At 43.3% G+C, this 21,945-nt stretch overlaps 1 protein-coding gene across 4 annotated transcripts in view; it reads right to left on the bottom strand.

Annotated features, from left to right (window-relative positions):
• MYLK (myosin light chain kinase) overlaps positions 1–21,945 on the bottom strand; it is a 240,345-nt gene that overhangs the window by 81,248 nt on the left and 137,152 nt on the right. For all 4 annotated transcript variants that reach the window (XM_077320437.1, XM_077320438.1, XM_077320436.1 and 1 more), the window contains 3 exons: positions 18,436–18,682; positions 10,802–10,882; positions 9,387–10,420 (listed from right to left, as the gene is read on the bottom strand). In XM_077320437.1, the coding sequence (XP_077176552.1) occupies positions 9,387–10,420; positions 10,802–10,882; positions 18,436–18,682 (1,362 nt within the window). The remainder of the gene's footprint in view (positions 1–9,386; positions 10,421–10,801; positions 10,883–18,435; positions 18,683–21,945) is intronic.

The raw sequence follows: 21,945 nt of genomic DNA, 5'->3' as shown, positions 1-21,945 counted from the left end.
AGCACGTCTACCCACTCTGGACGGTGTACAGCTCTCAGCAATGCACTCCACCAGGAACCTGGGTGTGATCCTGGATGCTTCCTTTACAATGGAAGCCCAGGTCAAAAAGGTAGTGCAGCTGGCATTTTACCACTTCCACCAAGCCAAGCTACTAGCACTCTACCTGGACCCAGAACACCTAGCCATAGTGATCCATGCGATGGTCACCTCTAGACTGGACTTCTGCAAATCGCTCTACGCTTATCCTTGATCCAGAAACTACAACTGGGGCAGAATGCTGCGGCCAGGATTCTCATTAAAACATCATGGAGATTCAACATCCGGCCGGAACGCCAACAACTTGGCTGGCTCCCAGTTGAATTCCGGATTAAGCTTAAGGTTTTGGTAATTGCCTTAAGGCCATATGCAGTTTGGGCCCAGTGTATTTGAGAGACCGCCTCCCTGCCTATATGCCCAAAAGAGTCTTATGCTTCACCACCTCCAACTGACTGTGGATCTCTGGCCCCAGAGAAGTGTGTTGGACCTGAACAAGGACCAGAGCATTCTCGGTCCTGGCCCCCACCTGGTGGAACGAGCTCCCTGGGGAAATCAGAGCCCTGCCTGAACTTCCACAGTTCCCCAGGGAGCTCCTCCACCAGGCATTCACTTGAGGATGACTGACTCGGAACATCTGCTGGTCCCCCCTCAGACACCCTGCCATGACTGAACAATTTCATCTTCCCAGTGTTGTTATTATTCATGTTGTGTTGTAATTGTTACTGATAGATTGTGGTGTTACTGATAGACTTGGTGCATGCACAGGGGTTACTTTTACTTTTATATTCAGACACAAATAACTAAATTTCCCTTCAGACGAACATCTAATTTCCTGCAGAAGCTAATACTTTTCCTTCTTGAGCAAAGCAAGAACTAAAGCACACAGTGACCATGTGAGCAAATACACAGCAAGTGATATGCTGCAACAGGAGCTAGAACCCAATCTGATGAAAATATTAATATTAAAAATACTTATCCAAGTTTACATATCTAAAAAGTAAAGGTAAAGGTATCCTCTGTGCAAGCATGGGGTCATGTCTGACCCTTGGGGTGATGCCCTCTAGCGTTTTCTTGGCAGACTCAATACGGGGTGGTTTGCCAGTGCCTTCCCCAGTCATTACCATTTACCCCCCAGCAAGCTGGATACTCATTTTACCGACCTCGGAAGTATGGAAGGCTGAGTCAACCTTGAGCCGGCTGCTGGGATTGAACCCCCAGCCTCATGGGCAGAGATTACAGACTGCATGTCTGCTGCCTTACCACTCTGCGCCACAAGAGGCTCTCATTACATATCTATAATACTGTAAACAAGTCACTAAGATGGTGACTTGTCCGAGGTATGTTGTTTTCCTCTTTAAAGGACATCATATTCATGCAGATGATGCAAGGAATCTTTGGTTATTAGAAGTTCAGTTCCACCAGCACCGCCTCAGTTATCCAGATAAAGATGGGGAGACGTAACAAATCAAAGTCAACAGACTTCTTTGGGGTTATGGCGTTTTCTTTGTCTTGTATCATATGATCACACAATTCAAATGTGGCTCTAGAACAAAAATCAGCATCTCAGGTTTGGCATTCCTGGTTATTGATAAGGAACTATCTAGATGGATTTAGCTTCTAATGAAAATAAAGCTCCTTTTAGTGGAGCTTTTATCACAGATACAAAGATCTGCTATCTGGAGGCAAATAGATGGTGGGAGCCATATTCTTATTTCCACCTTCACAGTGAATGGAAATAATCTAAACAACATTGAAAGGAGGCAGTTAAATGCAAGACTGTGTTTTAAAAGAGATAATAAATGGAGAAAATGAAGTGCAATATAAGAACATAATATGGAAGCAAGATGGAAGCAAAATACTCAAGGATAATGGAGATCTGGTTTTTTGCATCTGTCTTCATTAAGGATATATTGATACTCAGTGCTAAAATTATTTTTCAAGTCTAAGATCAAATCAAATGGACTGCAAAAATGATTTCAGCGGTGACTAATATATTTAACATCTTTGCCTCTTATTGACGAATTATGCATGGTGGCGGCAGCCGTGTTGTGCCACCATGGTTCCGTGCCACTTCCTGTGTATACACAAGGGACGAATTTCCCAGCACACATGGCATGCCAGATTCCAGGGCAGCCAGATTCTGCCATACCACCCTCTGCAGCAGGGGTGGTGGGGGCAGGGAGTGTCCCTGCACGGCAATGCTATCCCACCATTGTGGGGTTCATCAAATGTCCTGCTTGACTCAGTGACACCGTGAAGCTGAACAGGGTATAGGAGGGGGAGGAGCCAGGCCTAGATGGCCTGGGTCTTCTCTGTACACATGGGTCCAGCCCAGCATGAGCGCTGATGGCGTCCGCGTTAACAAAGGAAATGTTGAAAGATCAGCATTCCCTTAACGTGGGGCATCAGAGGCCCTAAAGCGGTCCAACGCTAGGAGGGGGCCAGGCTAATGGCGATGTGGTGTGTCTGCGAGGATTTGTCCCACTGACATGTTAGTGCTGGCCCAGCTTATTCCTCCTGTGCATAATCAATCACTGAGCTCAGGAATATTCAGACTCTGCCTTCCTGACCACAAAGAGCTTAGAATATGAATTACATAACCCACAATTACTATTTTAAATTACCAGATAGTTTTTTTAAAAGATGGATGTCTGACAGAATAAAATAAGACAGATGTCCCATAGACCTATCCATATAACAATAACTAATTACAGCAGATTGTTTAAAACAATCATACTAGGACAGCCACATTAAGCTTTTAAGAATATAAGAAGAGTCCTGCTGGAAATAATCCAGCATCCTATCTCACACTGTGCCCAACTAGTTCCTCTGGAAGTTTAACAACAGGGCATAGAGAACTTTTCCTGATGTTGCCTCCTGGCCCTGAGATTCTGAATGTGGAGGTTCCCCTCAGTCACCATGACTAATAGCCATTGATAGACTTATCCTCCATTAATCTATCTAATCCCCTTTTAAAGCTGTTCATTCCTGTGGTCATCACTACATCCTCTGGCAGTGCATTCCACATTTTAATCACCCTCAGTATAAAGTAGTTTAAAAGCAATGCAAAAAAAGGTTTTAAAAGCAACATACAAAATGCATATAAAATAGAAATATAGCATAGGATGCCTGTCAAAGAATAGGATGGACAAAATTATTTATTGAAAGATTGTAAATTTTTAAGATTATTTATTACCAGTTTGATGAGATGTGAAAGTGAAGTTGTGGGCTACAAAGTAGAGAAAGGATGTTTACACTCAAGTCTTCCTGAATATTTATTTACTTCATTTATAGTCTGTCTTTCTTTAACAGACGGATTGTAAAATACAGAAAACTATTCAAACAGACAGCGTATCTAATAAACAATGCAATAGGACTAAAATTACAGCAGTTGCAAAAATTGAACACACAACCAAAAACATTCTAAAGCCATGATGCAAAGCAAGGTGGCATATGCAATAAACATTGCAATAAACTAAGATCACATAGCCTCAAAATAGTGACCTCCCCAGATAATCCAATATACTATTCTGTTCCCTGTACAAAAATGTCCTCCTTACCATTTCTGTACAGTGTGTTCTGGAGCAGCATCACTGATACTGTATCATTCTATGACACATCAGAGCTGCAAGGAATAGCTGCAGACCCAAGTCAAAGATCTAGGGCGTTTCTGCACATTGGGCATTACCGCGTGAAGCTTGCTGTATGGCAAAGTACGTGAAACCTGGCTCAGCCTGTTACTATCTCAGAATGGATTTGGAGACTCATTTGATTGAATCAATACCATAAACAGCTTTCTCCACAACACCTAGTTTTCTGCGTGCCTGGGATATTGTTACCTTGTAGAACAGCACTCATGACAGTCTTTACTTGGAGTCTAGATAGGGCAGAATTCCTCCTAAATTGTATTTTTGTCATTTATTCCCCACCTTTCTCCCTGATAGGGACCCAAAGTGCCAAGTTTATAGCCTGGGAAAGCAGCTGGACCTGGACCTCTTGCTCAGTAAGTAAACTGCAGTAATTAAGTAATTAAGACATTAAGTAATGTCCAGGAGTACTTTCTACCAGGTAGTCAGTTACAGCATTTCTTGGGCAGAAAAGATCTTGCCACCATAGTTTATGTCCTGGTAACAGCTAGATGAAATTACTGCAATGTCTATATGTAGGATTCAGGTGAGTAGCTGTGTTGGTCTGAAGAGCAAATTTTGAGTCTTTAAGACCAACAAAGTTTAATTCTGGGTGTAAACTCTCATATGCATGCACACAGAAACATGCTAAGGGATCCAAGAAGCCTATTTGCATGAACAGAGAACTTCAGGAGGAGTTAAGGAAGAAAAAGGAAATGTTCAAAAAATGGAAGGAAGGACAGACTTCTAAAGAAGAGTATCTGCAGATTACTAGGCACTGTAGGTCAGCCATCAGAGGCCAGAACGGGGAGTGAGCGGAGATTGGTGAGGAATGCAAATTATAACAAGAAAAGCTTCTTCAGTTATGTAAGAAGCAAGCATAATGAAAATGAGGGTGAAGATGGAGTGAGTCTGACAGAGGGCAGAGAGAAAGCAGAAAGTCTAAATACCTATTTTGCCTCTACATTTCCCCAAAAGAATATGGGCACATCTAGGATCAATCACAAGCAATTCTTAAGTTCAGTGGTTTGCAGATGGTCCATGTGGTTCAGCTACCATTTTAATGTTAGGCTTCTGGAAATGCCAAAAAGGTGTGTGCCCCCCCCCCCGAACTTTGATCACTATACCATTAAAGGGAAAATGTTTTGAACACTTTAGCCTTCTCATCCTAGTATCTCTCTCTCTCTTTCCATTTTATGTCAATTTCATTCTGCACTAATGATCCCTCCTTTACTTTGTTTGTATGCAGCACTCATTTTTTTTTGTACTGGGATGCAGCCCTTTGCCTTCTCTTTAGTTGCCCTTTCAAGTCAATACCAGCAGGAACTAAATCTCATGCAGCTCCTTTAAATGTCCCCTCATCATTTAACTTTTTTAAATTCAGCTTTCTGAGACTAGTAATAGTCTCATATTCCTACACTCATGCTGCTTGTCCCCTCGAATTAAAAATGTAAAAACATGGGGGAAATGGAGCTTGTATACCTTTGAAGAAGGGAGGATAGCAGAAGATGCAAAGGGGGTGGAATGACCTCAATCTGGGCAGTGAAATGGATCTTTGAGATGTGGCAAAAGGGGAGGTGAGAAATCTGAGGGAATCTGTATTCTTTTGAATTACCTTCAGCTTGGAAATGAAACAAGGGAAAAACTGGCACAAAAGTACTTGCAGAAAATATGGGGAAACAATGACCAGAAAGTGAACTGAGAGCTGAAAGGAGAAAATCAATGCAGAATGAGAAAGATGAAACAACAGCCATGCATGGTGAAAGCAAGGGAAAGCACTCATGCATAATGCTGTTATATTGTTCCCACCAGAAACTGAAGACTTACTTCATTTTGTTTTACATCCTCTTATGGACCCTCCTTCCCATTTGTTTTAATTTGCTTAAAGGTTATCTTAAAGTTGATTTTAATATCTTTTTAATTGTTAACAAACAATTGAGGGCACTAACTGGGCAGAAATATGAGTTAGAAATATTTTAAATTAAACAAAAAGAGAGAAAATGTTATCCCATTCATCCTTCAAGGAGCATAAAGAAGTGTTCTACAACCCAGTAAGGCACATTAGGCCAAAAGAGAGTGACTGGTCATGAAGATACATTATGCACGGCTGCAGCCACACCGGGCTGCTGCCACGGAGGAGGAATCCCCTAGAGTATGCGGGCTGCCCCAGAATAGTAAGGGTGCACACACACGCATGTGCACAATGCAGGGGCTGGAAAGCCCAACTCATTGCCTGGAGGCAGTGACAGCAAGGAGGTGAGTGGGGGGAGGTGGAGCTCCCACCACACAATGGCAGGGAGTGGCATGCCACTCTCCCACCAAGGTGGAGGTGGGGACTCCCCAGTTGGCTCCGCAAAGCCAAGAGGGGCATGCAGTGTCCCTCCTGGGGACACTGTAGATTGAGGGAAGGGCCGGGCCGAAAGGCTTGGCTCTTCCGCTTATGTATGGGGCTGGCCCAACCCAGCCCCCGCAGCATCCCAGGATTCCACGTTCCCTTGTTATGGATCTTTCGGAGTTATACGCCCGGCCAGGACTGGGATAGCTGCAGGACGGTGCATAATCGGAGCTGCCCTGCTGCCACCATCCTGGATTATCAGCCTTGTGCATAATCGGTCCTAGAGAGTTTAATGCTCAAGTGACATCCAGAATCTGTGTCTCTGACCACTATACTATCCTAGCTCTCCCTGGCACATGCAGTCATAATAGGGGGAAAACTGGACTCCCTGGGTGACCTTGAATCAGTCATTTCCTTTTGGTTTTATCTCTACCACATAGAAATGGACTATAACAATCCAGAATGATGCCCACCAATGGAATGAAGTGGCTAGAGGAGAAACAGGATTGGGGAAGAATGGGATGAGAAGTAACCATGGGGCCTGCAAGGGAGGGAGTAGGTTGGATGAGCAGTGAAGGGGAGGGAATACTGGGTGGAGAGCTGGGTGAAGAGACAAGAAAGCTCAGGAGGATGGTGACTGAGAAAGGGAAAAGTACTGAGGAAGCAGAGATGAAGCTGAGGAAGTGTAGGCAGGAAGAGGATCTATCCTTCCCTCTGAGTCCTTGTGGACCATACTACCCAATGAACTGTGTATCATACTCACCAGATATGGTCATCCTTAGAGAGTCCCTGCCTAAAGGAATTCAGCAAGTAGATAGGGCTTTTGGTGGTAGCGCTCTTGTCATGTGACACTATCCTTAAAGAAATTTAACTGACACGTTCCTTGCAGAACTTAAGATGCCTGTTTACAATGGTTTTATTGTGTAAACATTTTAGTCAAGTTACTGCTTCTGAGGTTCTGTCATCTGCATTTTTGGTATCTGCTGTTTCTGAGCACTTTTATCAGTGGAAGAGAATGCTCCTGCCTCCCCAATACTGATTTCAGTCCATTAATCTCCTTGAAATGCTGTTCATCAGATCCAACCTACTGTTTTCATTTTTATTTAAAAAATAATATAAGATGTCTTACAAAAAATGTGAGATATAAATGATGGGTTGGATCCTGTCAAATAGATTTACACTCAAGATGCTGGGCAATACCTCCCCTCCTATGGCAACCTCCCAGCTGCCTCCTACATGTTGCTTCTGGAAGGCTGTCCCCAGGAGCAGTATCTTAGAGGGCATTTGAAACTGCTCTGTGAGGAGGAAGGTGTGCTTTCGTGCACACAATGTAGACAGGAGCCAAAACAATATAAACACACTGTGAAAAACACAGAATATTTAAAGAACCATTACAGTTACATCAAGAACAGCAATTAGCCCAGGAATAAACTGCTTGTCATGTCTCCCTGATTACTAAACTGCATTCAAGGAAAAGTGAACTCTTGGGTGACTGGTAACCAACCAAATGGAGAGCTGCCATAACTCTTTGTGCAGAAATACTTGTACCCATGGAAACATTAATCTAGACCCAACCCCTAGTGTCCCTTTTGTTCCCATCACACAAGCACCATTTGGTTCAACAATGCTTCAGTAGAGCTATTTGGGAAACATAACTAAGCCCAAATCTAGCAATAAATTTCTTGAAAAATGCTCCCCCTGACCTTGAAGTTTTGCCCCACTTCTTTGTACAAATGTTCTATAATGAGGAAAAAGGAGCCATATTACATACATTTTCAGAAACATAACATTACTATGCGCTCTGCGAGTGAGTATCTTCTGGTCGTTCCCGGCCCACGTCTAGGCTCGACCAGGGCCAGGGCCTTTTCGGTCCTGGCCCCCACCTGGTGGAATGAGCTCCTGGGAGAGCTGCGGGCCCTGCGGGACCTTTCAACGTACCGCAGGGCCTGCAAGACGGAGCTCTTCCGCCAGGTCTATGGTTGAGGCTGGGGCTGCTGGGGTACATCGACTGCTCTCCCCCGGGCTTCTTCTTGAACATCGTTGACCTCCTTCTCCCCCACCCCCCCTTTTTTAGGAAGGGGGGTAGGAAGGGGATCTTATTATTGTGCCGCCATGTTGTGACATTTTAAAGTCTTTTAATGGGAGTTTTAATGGGGTTTTAAGACACTGTAACCCGCCACGAGCCATTTGGGAGTGGCGGGAAATAAATCGAAATAATAATAATAATAATAATAACAATAATAATAATAATAATAATAATAATAATAATAATAATAATAATAATAACAACAACAACAACAATATTATTATTATTATCTTAAATGTGTATAATACTTTCAAGCCTGACACCACTACCCACACTCAGGAGTTGAATCATGCTATCAAGAAAGTTTCAGGATTGCACTTTAATTAACCCAGGCTTAACTGAGACCATGGTACTAATTTAAAAAAAAACTTCTCCTTTAATGTCTTGCATAGCTTAATTACTAAGGATGTTCTGATTTGTCAAATCTAATTCATGTTTTCCAGGTATCTCTGACACTCCCCACCTCTTACTGAATCTGACACAATTTATCTGCATGGACTAAACGAGTAGAATCGTTTGTTACAAGAGGGGGCCTTGCTCCTCTGCACGAAGCGGTACTACATCACCTTCTGGCCATCACTGACTATGATTTCAATGAGAACAGGAGCGTCCCTTTCAAAAGGCACATTCTGAATTCTAACATATTGGCAGCGTAAGAGGAAGCAATTTGTCAGCTTTGATGAAATGCTACAGACACAAACACACCTTGAAATCCTGCAGAAATCTGTAAGGCATCATGATCATTAATGCTGCTATTACTAAAAATTAAAATAGCTGAGCAGAATCTACTAAGTGGTATGTTATTACAGTAAAATTCAGAGGATTCTTAACTGGGCTAGAGTTTTAATACATTTTCCTAACTCTATACATTTCACTTTTCCAACTCACTCTGGTTTCTTTCTCTGCTCACATTTTGAAGATTCATCAAAAACCAACCTAAAATTTTCATTTAGGTGGGACTTAGACCTGCTAAAATTGATTCCTAAACTAAAATCTGTTATTACTGACTAGGTTAAAATTGAAATCCTACTAGATGTAGATCTTGGTTTTTCAGACTGTTTCAACCAACATTTAAAATAATATTTAACATGATGCCAACTTACTATAAATATACATCTGCCATCCATGAGAAGCAATCCATCAGACATCATCATGTTTAATAATACTGTTATTTGCTTTCTGATTTGCAGCATGCAATAGCAGGCAAAATTGGAAGTAATTACAGGGATCCTATCATATATATATATAAATAAAGAGGTTAACGATAAGTAACAGTATGTCATGAAGTTGTTTCATGAGTTACCTTCTTGTGAGAGGACAATGAATTTTGATGATTTGATGACTTTTCCATCAAGAGACCAGGTGACAGAAGCAAGTGGATCTGCAGAAACCCAGCATTGCAAGACTAATTTTTCACCCTCTGCTACATGGATATCCTTTAGCTTTTCTGTAAATGATGGTGCTGTTCTCTTAGGCTCTGCTTTGTTATCCTCTATTTTTTCTTCGGTTATTCCTCCATCTACTAGTGAGCAATCTTCAAAGTTAATATCATTCTTATCCACTTTCTCCACTGTTTTGGAATTCAGCATTTCAGAGCTGGCATTTGCAGTCTGGACTTCAGAGTTGGGGCTAGCATTCAGCATTTTAGATTTTGAGTTGGCAGTATCTGAAGTTGTGCTGGAATTCGGTGTTTTGGTGGTTGTGTTGTTGTTATCTAGTGTCTTGGACACTGGCAGTGTCTTAGCATTGGTGCTGGAATCTGGTGCTTTGGGCTTGGTGCTGGGTTTCTCCACTTCAAAGCTGGAGTTAGTATTCTGGGCTTGGGCACTGGGACCACCATTTTCAGTTGGTGCCTTTTTCTTCGCACCAAGAACAGATCTAAAATCAGGCGTGGCTGGCTTAGAGGCTGGTGCCTTTTCTGACACAGGTGGTTTGGGTGCACCCTTCTTAGCCAACACTGCACGAAAGTCTACCTGTTGAGGAGTATGAACTTTCCTTTCCTCTTCCGACAAGGTCTTGGGTTTGACCTGCCGCTGCAGGTTAGCACGGAAGTCCATTTGTTCAGCTGGAATTTCCTTCAGCTCCTCCTCAGAAAAGCTTTTGGTGCTGACTTTCTTTGCCAAAATGTCACGGAAGTCAATTTGTTCAGCCTCCTGTTGTCTCAGTTTTTCCTCTGTGCTCTCTCGGGTTTCCACTCGCCTTTTGAGAACCCCTCGGACGTCGTCCTGCTCTTCCTCAACTTGCTGGGCTTCTCCAGTACTCCTCCTGAAGCCACCAGTGCTCCTAAATGTTAGTGTTTCATGATCATTAGCATCTCTTCGTTCTGTCTGCCTTCCACTGCAAGCAGAGAAGGGTTGGGTGTAAGGGGGAGGGGGAGGGGGAGAGAAAAAGAGCGAGCACAGAGCTGGTTTAAAATATCCAGGAACCACCTCAGAGCCAGAACAAAATATGTTTATAGAAGGAAAGGTTGATTGGAAGAGCATGCTCCATTAGTTTATTGCATCAGTGATGACTTCAGGAACCATATAAGGGTACAAAAAAAAAGTACTCTCTTCACACTGGCTTGGTACTCTATGCTTTAGCTGTATGATGAAAACAATTCGTTGGATCACATTGGGGGATTAGGCTGAACTGCAGCCAACCTGGGTCTAGAAGGGAAGAAATTAGCTGAGCAAAAAATAGCACCCACTCATGTAAGTCCCTGGGAACTGTACTTACTCTCTGAATATTTCTCCTCTGGCAACTGTAGTTTCTCTTAGCATCAAAGACACCTGACAGCTGCATTCTCCAACCTCGTTTCTGAAAAAGTTAGACAAAATTTTCCTTATTATGTCTCTCTGTGTCTTCTGGAAACTGAAGGAAAACAATAAGGATCTCTCTCTCTCTCTCTCTCTCTCTCAAACACACACACACACACAGAAAATGTCATGTTCTATCACTGAGTCACAGAAGATAAACGATTTGCTTATCACTGGCTAATGAGAAATAATTCCCCCACAAAATATTTTCTCCCTGTTTTTGGTGTAATTCATATAGTCTGTGAAAACCATGCAAACATTGCTAACATACTTTAAAACTAAAGAGAAAGAAAAGCCCTCCCAAAATAAGTAAACTGAAGAAAAACAAATCTAAGAATTTGAAAACCTAAGCAGAAGGGAGGGGGATGGGACTGCTTTCCAGCGTTTAAAATCTTTCCAGTGCTATCCCAGTGTTTGTTTATACAAGTCCAAGCTTTTAACTTTCCTAATGCTGAGATATTAAAAGCAGGGTCTCTCTTCCCCTTCCCTGCCCCCCCCCCTCTTTGCCTTCCCCTGCCAAACAGCACAATCAATCCTCATGGATTGTTTCAGCTTGTACATGTTTATATTAAAAAATACATAAAAGTGTCACCATATATGGTGCTGAGCACTTATTCTTCCTTTTGCAGAGGAATGCCAGAGATGGCTTTTTGGAAATGACTCCCATTAAAAGAAGTAATTAAAATACTTTTCCTTCTTCCTGTGTGTCCCCTCCCCCTTGTTATTCTTCACAGTAGATGCATCTTCAAATGTTATATCCTCCTTCAGAGATGGCAAACACACACAGTCAGATTTCATGGCTGTGGGCAATTATATAAGTATTGCTACCACATTCTAAGGAGTTCTTCATTTTAAAAAATGGATTGACTCTTTGCCAGTAGGTAAGGGTGGAGGAGATATATTATCAGAGGATGGATTTTTCAGGGTTTCCTGGTTTAAGCTCAACCTTATGACTAGAATAGAAAGATTTCTTTTTTTAATTTTGAAAGATTTATATCTCTGGAAACATTCTCAGGACACTGGATGTAGAAATAGGAGCATGTGAACCTCCTGAGGTATTCTTTTTTAATGAGACTTATTCTACTCTCAAAAGTGGCTGGGATTTCAATCCATCATTAAATCAGGGATACAAAACTAAAAGAACCCAGAAGGTCATTTAATTTTATCCGTGAATTGAACCATAGCGTTCTATGCTCAGCCTACCTAATGGATTAGAGTAAGACCACAGCATCTAAAATGGTAAGCCAGAGGACAGGAACTCTGGCTCAGATTTGATCTTTTGATGTAAGCCACCCCAAGAACCTCAAGGGTTCAGAGATGGAACATAAATATCTTTTTTAAAAACCCACACAGAAATGATTTAACATGGAGGATCTTGTTAAATCTATTCTTTCTCCCAAACCACCATGGCAGAGATTATACTGGAATATAACTTACATAAACAAAAGAGCAAGGATGTTCAGTTTGGGTAACTCACACTGTAGGCCTCTGAACCTCAGTTTGACTCTCCGAAGGATCCTAAAGTGGCTTACACTATGGATCTAAGGCCTCTTTCAACCAAAGCAAACATCATGATCTTTATGCACACCACTGGATAGAATGCTTTTGTTGCCACCATGCCCAAGTGTTAGTTAACAGCATAATATATAACACAATTTCAGGCATGCAGAATGGGATGCAATCTGGTGCACTGGGAAGTTAAAAGCAATGCAAGAGCCACTGAACTCGGACCTGGCCAGCATCACCAGCGATGAGTATCAGCTCATCCATTGCCTGTTGGTGGTGGTGCAGGAAGTGGCAACTCACCACTGATCCCTCTGGTCAGGTCTGAGCTGCATATTCCCTGCAGCACTGGCAGGCCTTCTGAGGCTTGGCTCAGCTCCTTCCTGGCTGCCAGCATGCCTTCAGAGGAGACTAGGAATTTTCCCTGTCGGTTAAATAGCTGGTCCATACCAGCAGCAAACAGCCTTAAAAACTATTGTAATCACATTATAAGCAAAGGAGGAGCTGTTGTGATCCTGAATGAGTTTGACTTATATGTACAAGACTGAGAAACAGTTCTCCAGTAACGTGTTAAACACAGGATACTCTCCTCAGGTTCTACTGAAAAACACCAGAACAAATGGGATAAGCTAACTAATGCTTATATACATGGATATGCCCCAGAAGTCATGGTCAGAAACAAATCTATTTCAGGACTTCAGGTAGCAGATAGATTGTTTAAAAATCACAAAGCTTGCATACTTTCTGACCTTCATCCCATCCCCAGATATGCAGGGAAGGAGGTCAAGGCTGTTATCCCAACTCTGACGCTGATATTGTGCAATGCCAGGTCAATTAGTAACACATTTGCTACTCTTCAAATATATTGTGTGGAGTATGTGGTAGACTTGGCTTGCATGACCAAAACCTGGACTAATGAGGGTGAATCTGTTGCCTTAAAAGAACTTGCCTCTACAGGTCTTTCAGTCCTTCATAATAACGGACCTCAGGCTGGGGGCAAGTGGCCATACTGGTTTGTGAGGCTTACTCCTACAGGAAGGGCCCAACACCAAAGAACCCAGGAATTAAGTGCGTTGACCTGTGGGATTCAGCTGAGGGACTGACCATCAGGCTGGTGTACTGCCCACCTTCTGCACTGGCAGATACCCAGTCATGCCTGCTTGAGGAGGTGGCATTGAAGTATCTTAAATTGATTATTTTGGGAGACTTCAATATCCACATAGACCAGCCTGCCTTGGGGCATGGCCTGGACCTAGTGTCAGCCATGGAGACACTAGCACTTTTCCAGGTTGTTACCAGCTCCATCCACCAAACAGACCACACCCTGGATTTAATCTTTGCTGCAGGGGTCGGATTGGCTCTGGTAGTGATTAATGCTGTGCCATGGTCAGACCACTTTGCCCTGAAGGCCAAACTCAAGGCCCCACCTCCCCCGTGTATAGGTGGAGAGTCTACGCAGAGTCTAGGTTCCCAGCTTGACACACTGACCGCCCAGACCATATATATGTCATAAACTAGTAGTTTGACCCTAAGCTTAGACTAGCCCACACAACAGGTCAATTTTCTGGATACCACAATACAACTACATGATGGACTCATCAGCAAAACCTTATGTTAAAAAATTACACATATATAAGTGCCACCAATTACCACCTTGAGCACAATACACAATCTATCTTCAACAACCAAGCATGATTACAATCACATTTGCTCCACTTCCTCATCATCCAGTATGATTAGGGCAACCAGCTCTTTATTGGGAAATATGTGGAGATTTAGGTGATGGAGCCTGGGGAGGGTGGAGTTTGATGAGAGGCCTCAGCAGTGTTTAATGCCATAGAGCCCAGACTTCTAAGCAGCCATTTTCTCTATAGAAACTGATTGTGCTTGTCAGAGATCAACTATAATAGAAGAAAGTTCCCAGGTGCCACCTGGAGTTTGGCAACCTTAAGTGTGCCCTGCATCTATGTACATCTAACAACTTTTTTTCTTTCCTGTGCACACTGATGGGTTATATAGATAGATTCCTACAAGGACAAACAACCTTCCCTGGCCTAATTCTGGTCAGGAAAACAGAATGGCGGTCCTTTTTCTACCCACATTGCAGTCTCAGTTCACATTGGAGAAGTACTGTACCAAATGGATCCTGCTTTCATGTCTATTATCTGCTTCCCAGTTATATAATCACTCTATCCTGGAATGATTTAGTAGCTTGTCACCTGCAACTTCACTGAGCAGTATGAAGCTCTCCTCCAGCCAAAGGGGCTTTCCTCCAGTTGAAGCACTTTGTCCTCCAGTGAAAATATAACGTAAATGGAGAAAGGCTTTTTAGACCAGAGGGAATTTCTCTCTCTTACGATGGTTTTCATAAAACTAAATTGTACAATTTCAAGTCTTCAACAAAAAGGCATTGAAACTCCCTGGCAGATAGTTTACAAATTTTGCAGTGCAGATGTTATGTTGTGCCAAACAATACAGTTTTTTTAAGCAGTTGTTGGTAATTTTCAATTCAAGCATAACATTTCTTTTGGCAACACAACCAGTCTTATGAATGCTTAATGCCTCAAAAGAAAAAGTTGCCGATTATTTTCAATATGCAAAAGAATGCAAATCAATGTACTTATCCAGATATGCAGTTAAGTCAGCTAGTTGCAGATCAGCTGAATGCGTTCAGAGAAAAGAACCTGGGGAGCATTTCGATAACAGGAGGAATTCTGCAAGACAGGCATGCAGGCTCAGGCTTCCCATAGCTTATAGTTTCTAGAAACTGAAGCGAGGTTTGGTGATCTGTCAAGCAACTATGATCTTGCCTGTTTCCAGAGTCCATGTCAGCTACCAGTAGTTCTTTCATCAGTTAGCATTTGGTTCTCTAGAATAACTTTTTTATTTATTTAACATTTATTTATTATATCTATATACCACCCTTCCTTGCCGCTCAGGGCGGTTTCATTGGGAAAAAGTACAATGCAACTTTAGAAAATGGAAATAAGTACAGTGCAACACAGCCATGTTAAGTAATTACAACAATAGCAACAGTTCCAACAACATTTCTGTATAGTCCCATAGGTTAGTCGAGTTGGGTTCTGTTCATAGGGAGGGGGGATCTGGGGGGCCCAGCAGAGGATGGTGGTTCAGTCAACCTCAGCCAAATGCCTGGCGGAGGAGCTCCATTTTGCAGATCCTGCAGAATTGTGATAGCTCAGGCAGGGCCCTGATCTCTTCAGGGAGCTCATTCAACCAGGTGGGGACCAGAATGAAGAAGGCTCTGGTCCTGGTTGAAGTCAGACATGGCTTTTTAGTGCCAGGGACCACCAGCCAGTTGGAAGTAGCTGAGCATATTGCTCTTTGGGGGATATAAGCAGTGAGGCGGTCCCTCAGGTACACTAGACCTAGATCATGTATGACCTTAAAGGTGATTACCAAAACCTTAAGTCTGATCTGGCATTCAACTGATAGCTCATACAGCTGTTGGAGAGCAGGCTGGATGTGGGACCCCCACACTGCTCCTGTGATGATACTGGATGTTGCATTCTGGACCAGCTGCAGTTTCCAGATCAAGATTAAGTGTAAGCCTCTGTAGAAAGAGTTACAGAAGTCCAGTCTAGAGGTGACTGTCGAATGGATTCTGAACACAAATTAGATGGTCATTCTAAGCTGAGTTTAGTTGCTAAATGGAGATAAGGTGTGGTGTTTCTTTTTTTGTGGGAGTGTTAATTTCTAACAACGATCATGCATCTTAACATGAACAGAAATTTTAAAAAATGGTGGCAAGGTGCAGAGGGAACAAAATGGGAGGTGGAGAAGCAGGTAGGCAGGCTTACAGGTCCACGAAAGCATGTTGAGAGTGGGGAAAGAAGAAGACACGTTGAATACCGACCATGCACATTGGATTACTGTGAATTCCCTCCCCAAGAGGGCAGGAAATCCAGTTTTTCGGAACTCAAAATCTTTCCTCCTAATCTGTGCCTGAGGAGCCCAATTTTAGTGTGAAACCATGGAAATTCCACAGAGCTAAAAGAGTGCTAACGCAAAATTTTAAGTCACTGCGGAAATGATCCAGGATATAACTGGCTAAGAATCCTAATTTATGCCCCCTACTAGAATGACCAGCAATCAGACATCACACTAAAACAAAGTCTAATCAACCTTGAGTTGTAAACCATGCTTTAGTATGACATCAGTTGAGACCAAGGCTCAACTCATTGTAAACTTAACAGTTGCTTAATCAGTCATACCAAATCCAGCCCTACTCTGAAACCTATTTTCTGACTAACCTATGACTACAACCTAATCAACAGAATGGGATTTATTTTCCACTAATGTGCATACATACCATCAGGCTGTGCAGAAAACATTTTTTTTAATTCTTCAAACTGGACTAAAAAGGTAGCACAGGCAACCATTTATTTTAAAAGTGTTCTCAGGCCAAAAAATGTTATGTAGATTAAACAAAATTTAATAAAGGCCAAAATATTAACCATATAAGGCATCATGTGCAAGTTCAGTAAATACCGTGTAACGATATTATCAGTAAGTAGTTGTATAACTATGTTTATTAAGACCATACCAGGGAATATGGTTTTATATTTGATCAGCCCTGAAGGAAGAAATCTGAACATGTTTTTAACCAGTCAAAAACATTACAGTCGACACGATGTTTCAAGTGTATCCTTTAAAGAAGTACATTCAAATCCTACAAAAATAATAAGTGAACATACAGGCAGACAAATGTGTTCTGCAAGACCAGGGGTAGTCAAACTGCGGCCCTCCAGATGTCCATGGACTGCTGGCAGGGGCTCATGGGAATTGTAGTCCATGGACATCTGGAGGGCCGCAGTTTGACTACCCCTGTGCAAGACTATAAATACGTGGTACTAGAAATGGTTGTGCAAGTGATAGAAAAAGAAAAATATGGGGGGGGGGAACAGAATAGGACCCATAATTTACAATTGTTCAAATAATTTGTCAAAAAGTGAATCCTTTTATTTATGATGGTGATGGTGATGAGTCATAAATATACATAACGGCTTCTTGTGCTATTGATTTTAAGATAGGGCTCCACATTTCACCAAAACGTTTGTTTTTCTCTTCAGACCTAAAATGAGCCTATGAAGTCTGAAAAATCAGAGAGAGAGAGAGAGAGAGAGAGAGAGGGGATCCTAAAGCTGCTTTATCTATCCACTGGAGAGAATATAGAGTCACTGTATCTTTCTTCCTATGGAGTAAAAGGGGTAAAAAAATCTCTACCAGAGTGATTTTGTCTTGACAAATAATAGAACAGGGAAAGATTTAGCAGCCCATCTTTATCTTTCTTTACTTGGTCTGACCTCTCAGCCCACACAGGTGATATTGGCTTTGAAACAAAGCATGGTTTAAAAAACAAAAACAAACATCCATGTAAAGATTACTGAAAACAGCCAGTCACTCAGAAGGACATCAAAAGAAAGAAATGTAAGTGCTTAAATCAGAGTAAAGCTGAGCCTAGTACCTGTGCTGATCTGTACATAAAACATGTTAGAGTTAGTTATCACTGTGTGTAATCTCAGCGTATTTTATATATTTAGTGTTATTAATATCTTGCCTTACTCACCAAGGGGGACACAAAGCAGCTTACATCGTTCTCCTTTCCTCTGTTTTATCCTCACAACAACCCTGTGAGACACATTAGGCTGACAGTGTCCAAGCTTCCATGGCAGATAGGGGATTCAAATCTAAATTTCCCAGACTCTAGCCCAGCATTTTAACCACTGCACCACACTGGTTAACGTACATGCCCTTCAGGAAACCAGAAGCAATTTACAATATACAGAAGGGCACTACATCAGTATAGAAGCCAAGAACAGAAGGGGGCAAATATACATTTTATTTACATCTATAGAGATCCTATATATATATAGGATCTCTATAGATGTAAATAAAATGTATATTTGCCCCATATATATAGTGATGAGCAACTGAAAGAAAGCACTAATTCTATTCACAGAAATCACATTTAGGATTGCAAAATTTGATTCAAAGATTGCACCATATCTGCTGTTGCTATCAACATACTTGAGTTGTATTTCATATTGCCCAGCATGACGGGGCTGCACATTCCTTATAATCAATGTGAAGATATCTTCACTCTGCAGAAATTCCCAGTCTGTTCCTGGGGTCACCTCCTGCCCCTCTTTGAACCAGTGAACTGTAGGGAAAGGATCTCCAGCAATGGCACAAGAAATAAGGATGTTCTGCCCAACAACTGCCGTCACCGATTTTGGCTTGCTAATGAACCATGGCTGAATGCCATCTTGAGGTTCTGCAACACAAAGAGAAACAGAAGACATAACTTAATTAACCCTAGAATTGCTCTAAAAGTTTTTATACTAGTTTAACTTAAGACTCTTCTCATAGGTATGTACTATGCATCCTATACGTGTTCCCTAAAACAGACAGAGCTGTCTTTTGAGCATCCTATCTATGGATCTATTTTAATGAAAACACCACTTCAAGATCCAAGAAGTATACATGCTGCTGCTGTTTCCTAAAACCAGTCATTGATCTACTGCCAAGCCACACCTCTATCCTAAATGAGATGAGGCAGTATGCAGTTGAGATAGAATACATCTTTCAAAAAGCCACTGGACTTCTGGCTTTCACCCGCAATATCTTTATTGACATAAAGCAGATTAGCGAAATAAAGACTTCTGGTTTATTTTCCTGATAAGTTCTATGCGGCAAACTTTAATTGGCTGGAATTTCCTAATTTTCCAAGTCCAGTATATATACAAATCATATAACCCAGTGGTCCGCAACCTTTTCCAGGTTACGGACTGGTGGGGGGCAGGGCGGTCCGGGCACCGCGCATGCGCGGCAGACCATGTGCAAATGCGCATGCATGGCAGGTTTGCGCATGCACGTTTGCAGCCCCACCAGGAACGCAAACTCACATGTGCAGACCTGCTGCGCATGTGCACATGCGTGAAAGTGCCATGCATGCACATTTCCAACCCCACCAGGTGCAAACTCGCATGCGCGGACCTGCCGTGCATGCGTGTTTGTGCCAGCGGTCGCGCTTCCCTCTCCTCCCCCTCCCGCAGAAAGAAGCTTGCCGGGCTGCAAGCTAATCGGCCGCTTTGGCGGCCGATTTGCTTGCAGCCTGGGAAGTTTCTCACTGCAGGGGGGGGTGGCGGGGAGAGGGAGCTGCGGCCCGGTGCCAAGGCCTTTGGTAGGGGACCACTGATATAACCCATCCAAATAAGCATTCTTTTTTTTATTCTCAAGTCCGATTATCCAAGCACAGTTCTCAATCTTCCACTCAGAATAATAAATTCAGCAGTTTAACATCTGACCTCCACTGGAATTCTTGAGGGAATTTCCTATTATAATAACAGCGTTATTATTTAATAATCAACAGTTCATTAATAATTACCTGTGAAGAATGGACACATACCAGTTTACTAATATGAGCATTATGATTTTTTATTACATGCTCGTACATGTAATGAAACGATATAGGCTAGAAATCAGACAAAAAATTTTCACAGTCAGTGGAATAGGCTGCCTAAGGAGGTGGTGAGCTCCCCCTCACTGGCAGTCTTCAAGCAAAGGTTGGATGCACACTTTTCTTGGATGCTTTGGGCTGATCCTGCGTTGAGCAGGGAGTTGGACTAGATGGCCTGTATGGCCCCTTCCAACCCTATGATTCTGTTATACATATCTTTTGTTACCATACTTTCAATCAACAACATTCTTACAGGCCCTTTTTAACTCCTTTGCTTCCTCCATATGGCAGCAAAGGACATTTAGCTTTCATTTAGCCCAGTGGTCCCCAACCCACGGGCCGTGAAGGCCTTGGCGCCGGGCCACGGCTCCCTCTCCCCGCCACCCCTGCAGTAAAACACTTCCCAGGCCGCAAGCTTGCGGCCCGGGAAGCTTCTTACTGCGGGAGGGGGGGGGAGAGCGAATCAGGGCCGCACCCACGCATTGCGCATGCGTGGCTGGGCCACCCATGTGCACATGCGCAGCCGAAATCGCGCATGTGCGAAAGTGCCGTGCTTGCGCATGCGTGACCCGGCCGTGCATGCGCGACATGCGCGGGTGGGCGGTTGCCCTGCCGGTCCCCAGCCTCAAAAAGATTGGGGACCACTGATTTAGCCCATTTTACAACTACAAATATTCATGATAATCACCAACCATTTTCTTTGGTAGTTAAGGCTCACTTTACTTTTTAATCAGTCATTTTAAGTCAGTAAAAAATAATTTTAAGGTTGCTATCAAATGTATTCCTCTAAGAACCTATCCTTGACATTTGGAGAGTTCCCTGAGGGGCTTAATGAAGCTGTGGTCCATCCTTTGCTGAAAAAAACCATCCGAGGATACATGGGACCCCACCAGCTACCGCCCTGTTTTGCATCTTGTGTTTCTAGGGAAGGTGGTAGAGCGGGCCACGGCAGACCAGCTCCTGGTGCTCTTGGAGAAAACTTTGGCCCATGATCCATACCAGTCAGGCTTCCGTCCTGGCCATGGGGTGGAGACCGCGCTGGTTGCTTTGACGGACGACATCCGGCACAAGCTGGATCGAGGCGGTTCCACCATTCTCGTGCTGTTAGACCTGTCGGCTGTATTTGATGTGGTCGACCATGAGTTATTGGTTCACCGCCTCGCTGGGACCAGAATTAGGGGGACCGCGCTGCAATGGCTGGCCTCCTTTCTCCGGAACCGGACCCAGAGAGTTGTAGTGGGGGATGAATTATTGTATCCCTGCGGGCTCCCTTGTGGAGTTCCGCAGGGGGCGGTACTCTCCCCTATGCTTTTTAACATTTATATGTGCCCTCTGGCCCAGCTGGACCGGGAGTATGGGCTGGGATGTCACCAGTATGAGGATGACACCAAGCTCTAACTCCTAATAGACGGCTGACCGGACTCCCCTCCGAGATACATTCGCCAGTTGTTTAGAAGCAGTGGCTGGATGACTCAGGCAGAGTCACCTGAAACTCAACCCCTCCAAGATGGAGGTCCTGTGGCTGGGAAGAAGATGACAGTATCAGGAAGTGCTCCTCCCATGCCTGGATGGTGTACAATTAACATCTGCACCAGTGGCCAGGAATTTGGGAGTGACCTTTGATGCCTCCCTTTCTATGGAAGCTCAGGTCACGAAAGTAGCCCAGACAGCTCTTTTTCATCTTCACCAAGCCCGGCTACTAGCACCCTACCTGTCTTCGGAATACCTGGCCACTGTGATCCATGCAACAGTCACTTGCAGACTAGACTACTGTAACTCACTCTACGCAGGCCTGCCCTTGACTTTGATCCAAAAATTACAGCTGGTACAGAATGCAGCAACTAGTGTCCTCACTAGGACACCTTGGCGGGCCTATATTCAGCAGGTACTTCATCATCTGCATTGGTTACCAGTCTGATCCTGGGTCAAGTTTAAGATGCTGGTATTAACCTTTAAGGCTATATGCGGCCTGAGTCCTGCTTACCTGCGGGACCACTTGGTTGCTTATGCCCCCCGGAGGGCTCTTCGCTCTGTGGGTATGAATCTACTGGTTGTCCTGGGCCCCTGAGATGTTCGCC

The sequence above is a fragment of the Paroedura picta genome, chromosome 2 (assembly GCF_049243985.1).
Source record: "Paroedura picta isolate Pp20150507F chromosome 2, Ppicta_v3.0, whole genome shotgun sequence".
NCBI classification, from domain to species: Eukaryota; Metazoa; Chordata; class Lepidosauria; order Squamata; family Gekkonidae; genus Paroedura; species Paroedura picta.
This window is presented reverse-complemented; position numbering and strand designations above follow the sequence as displayed.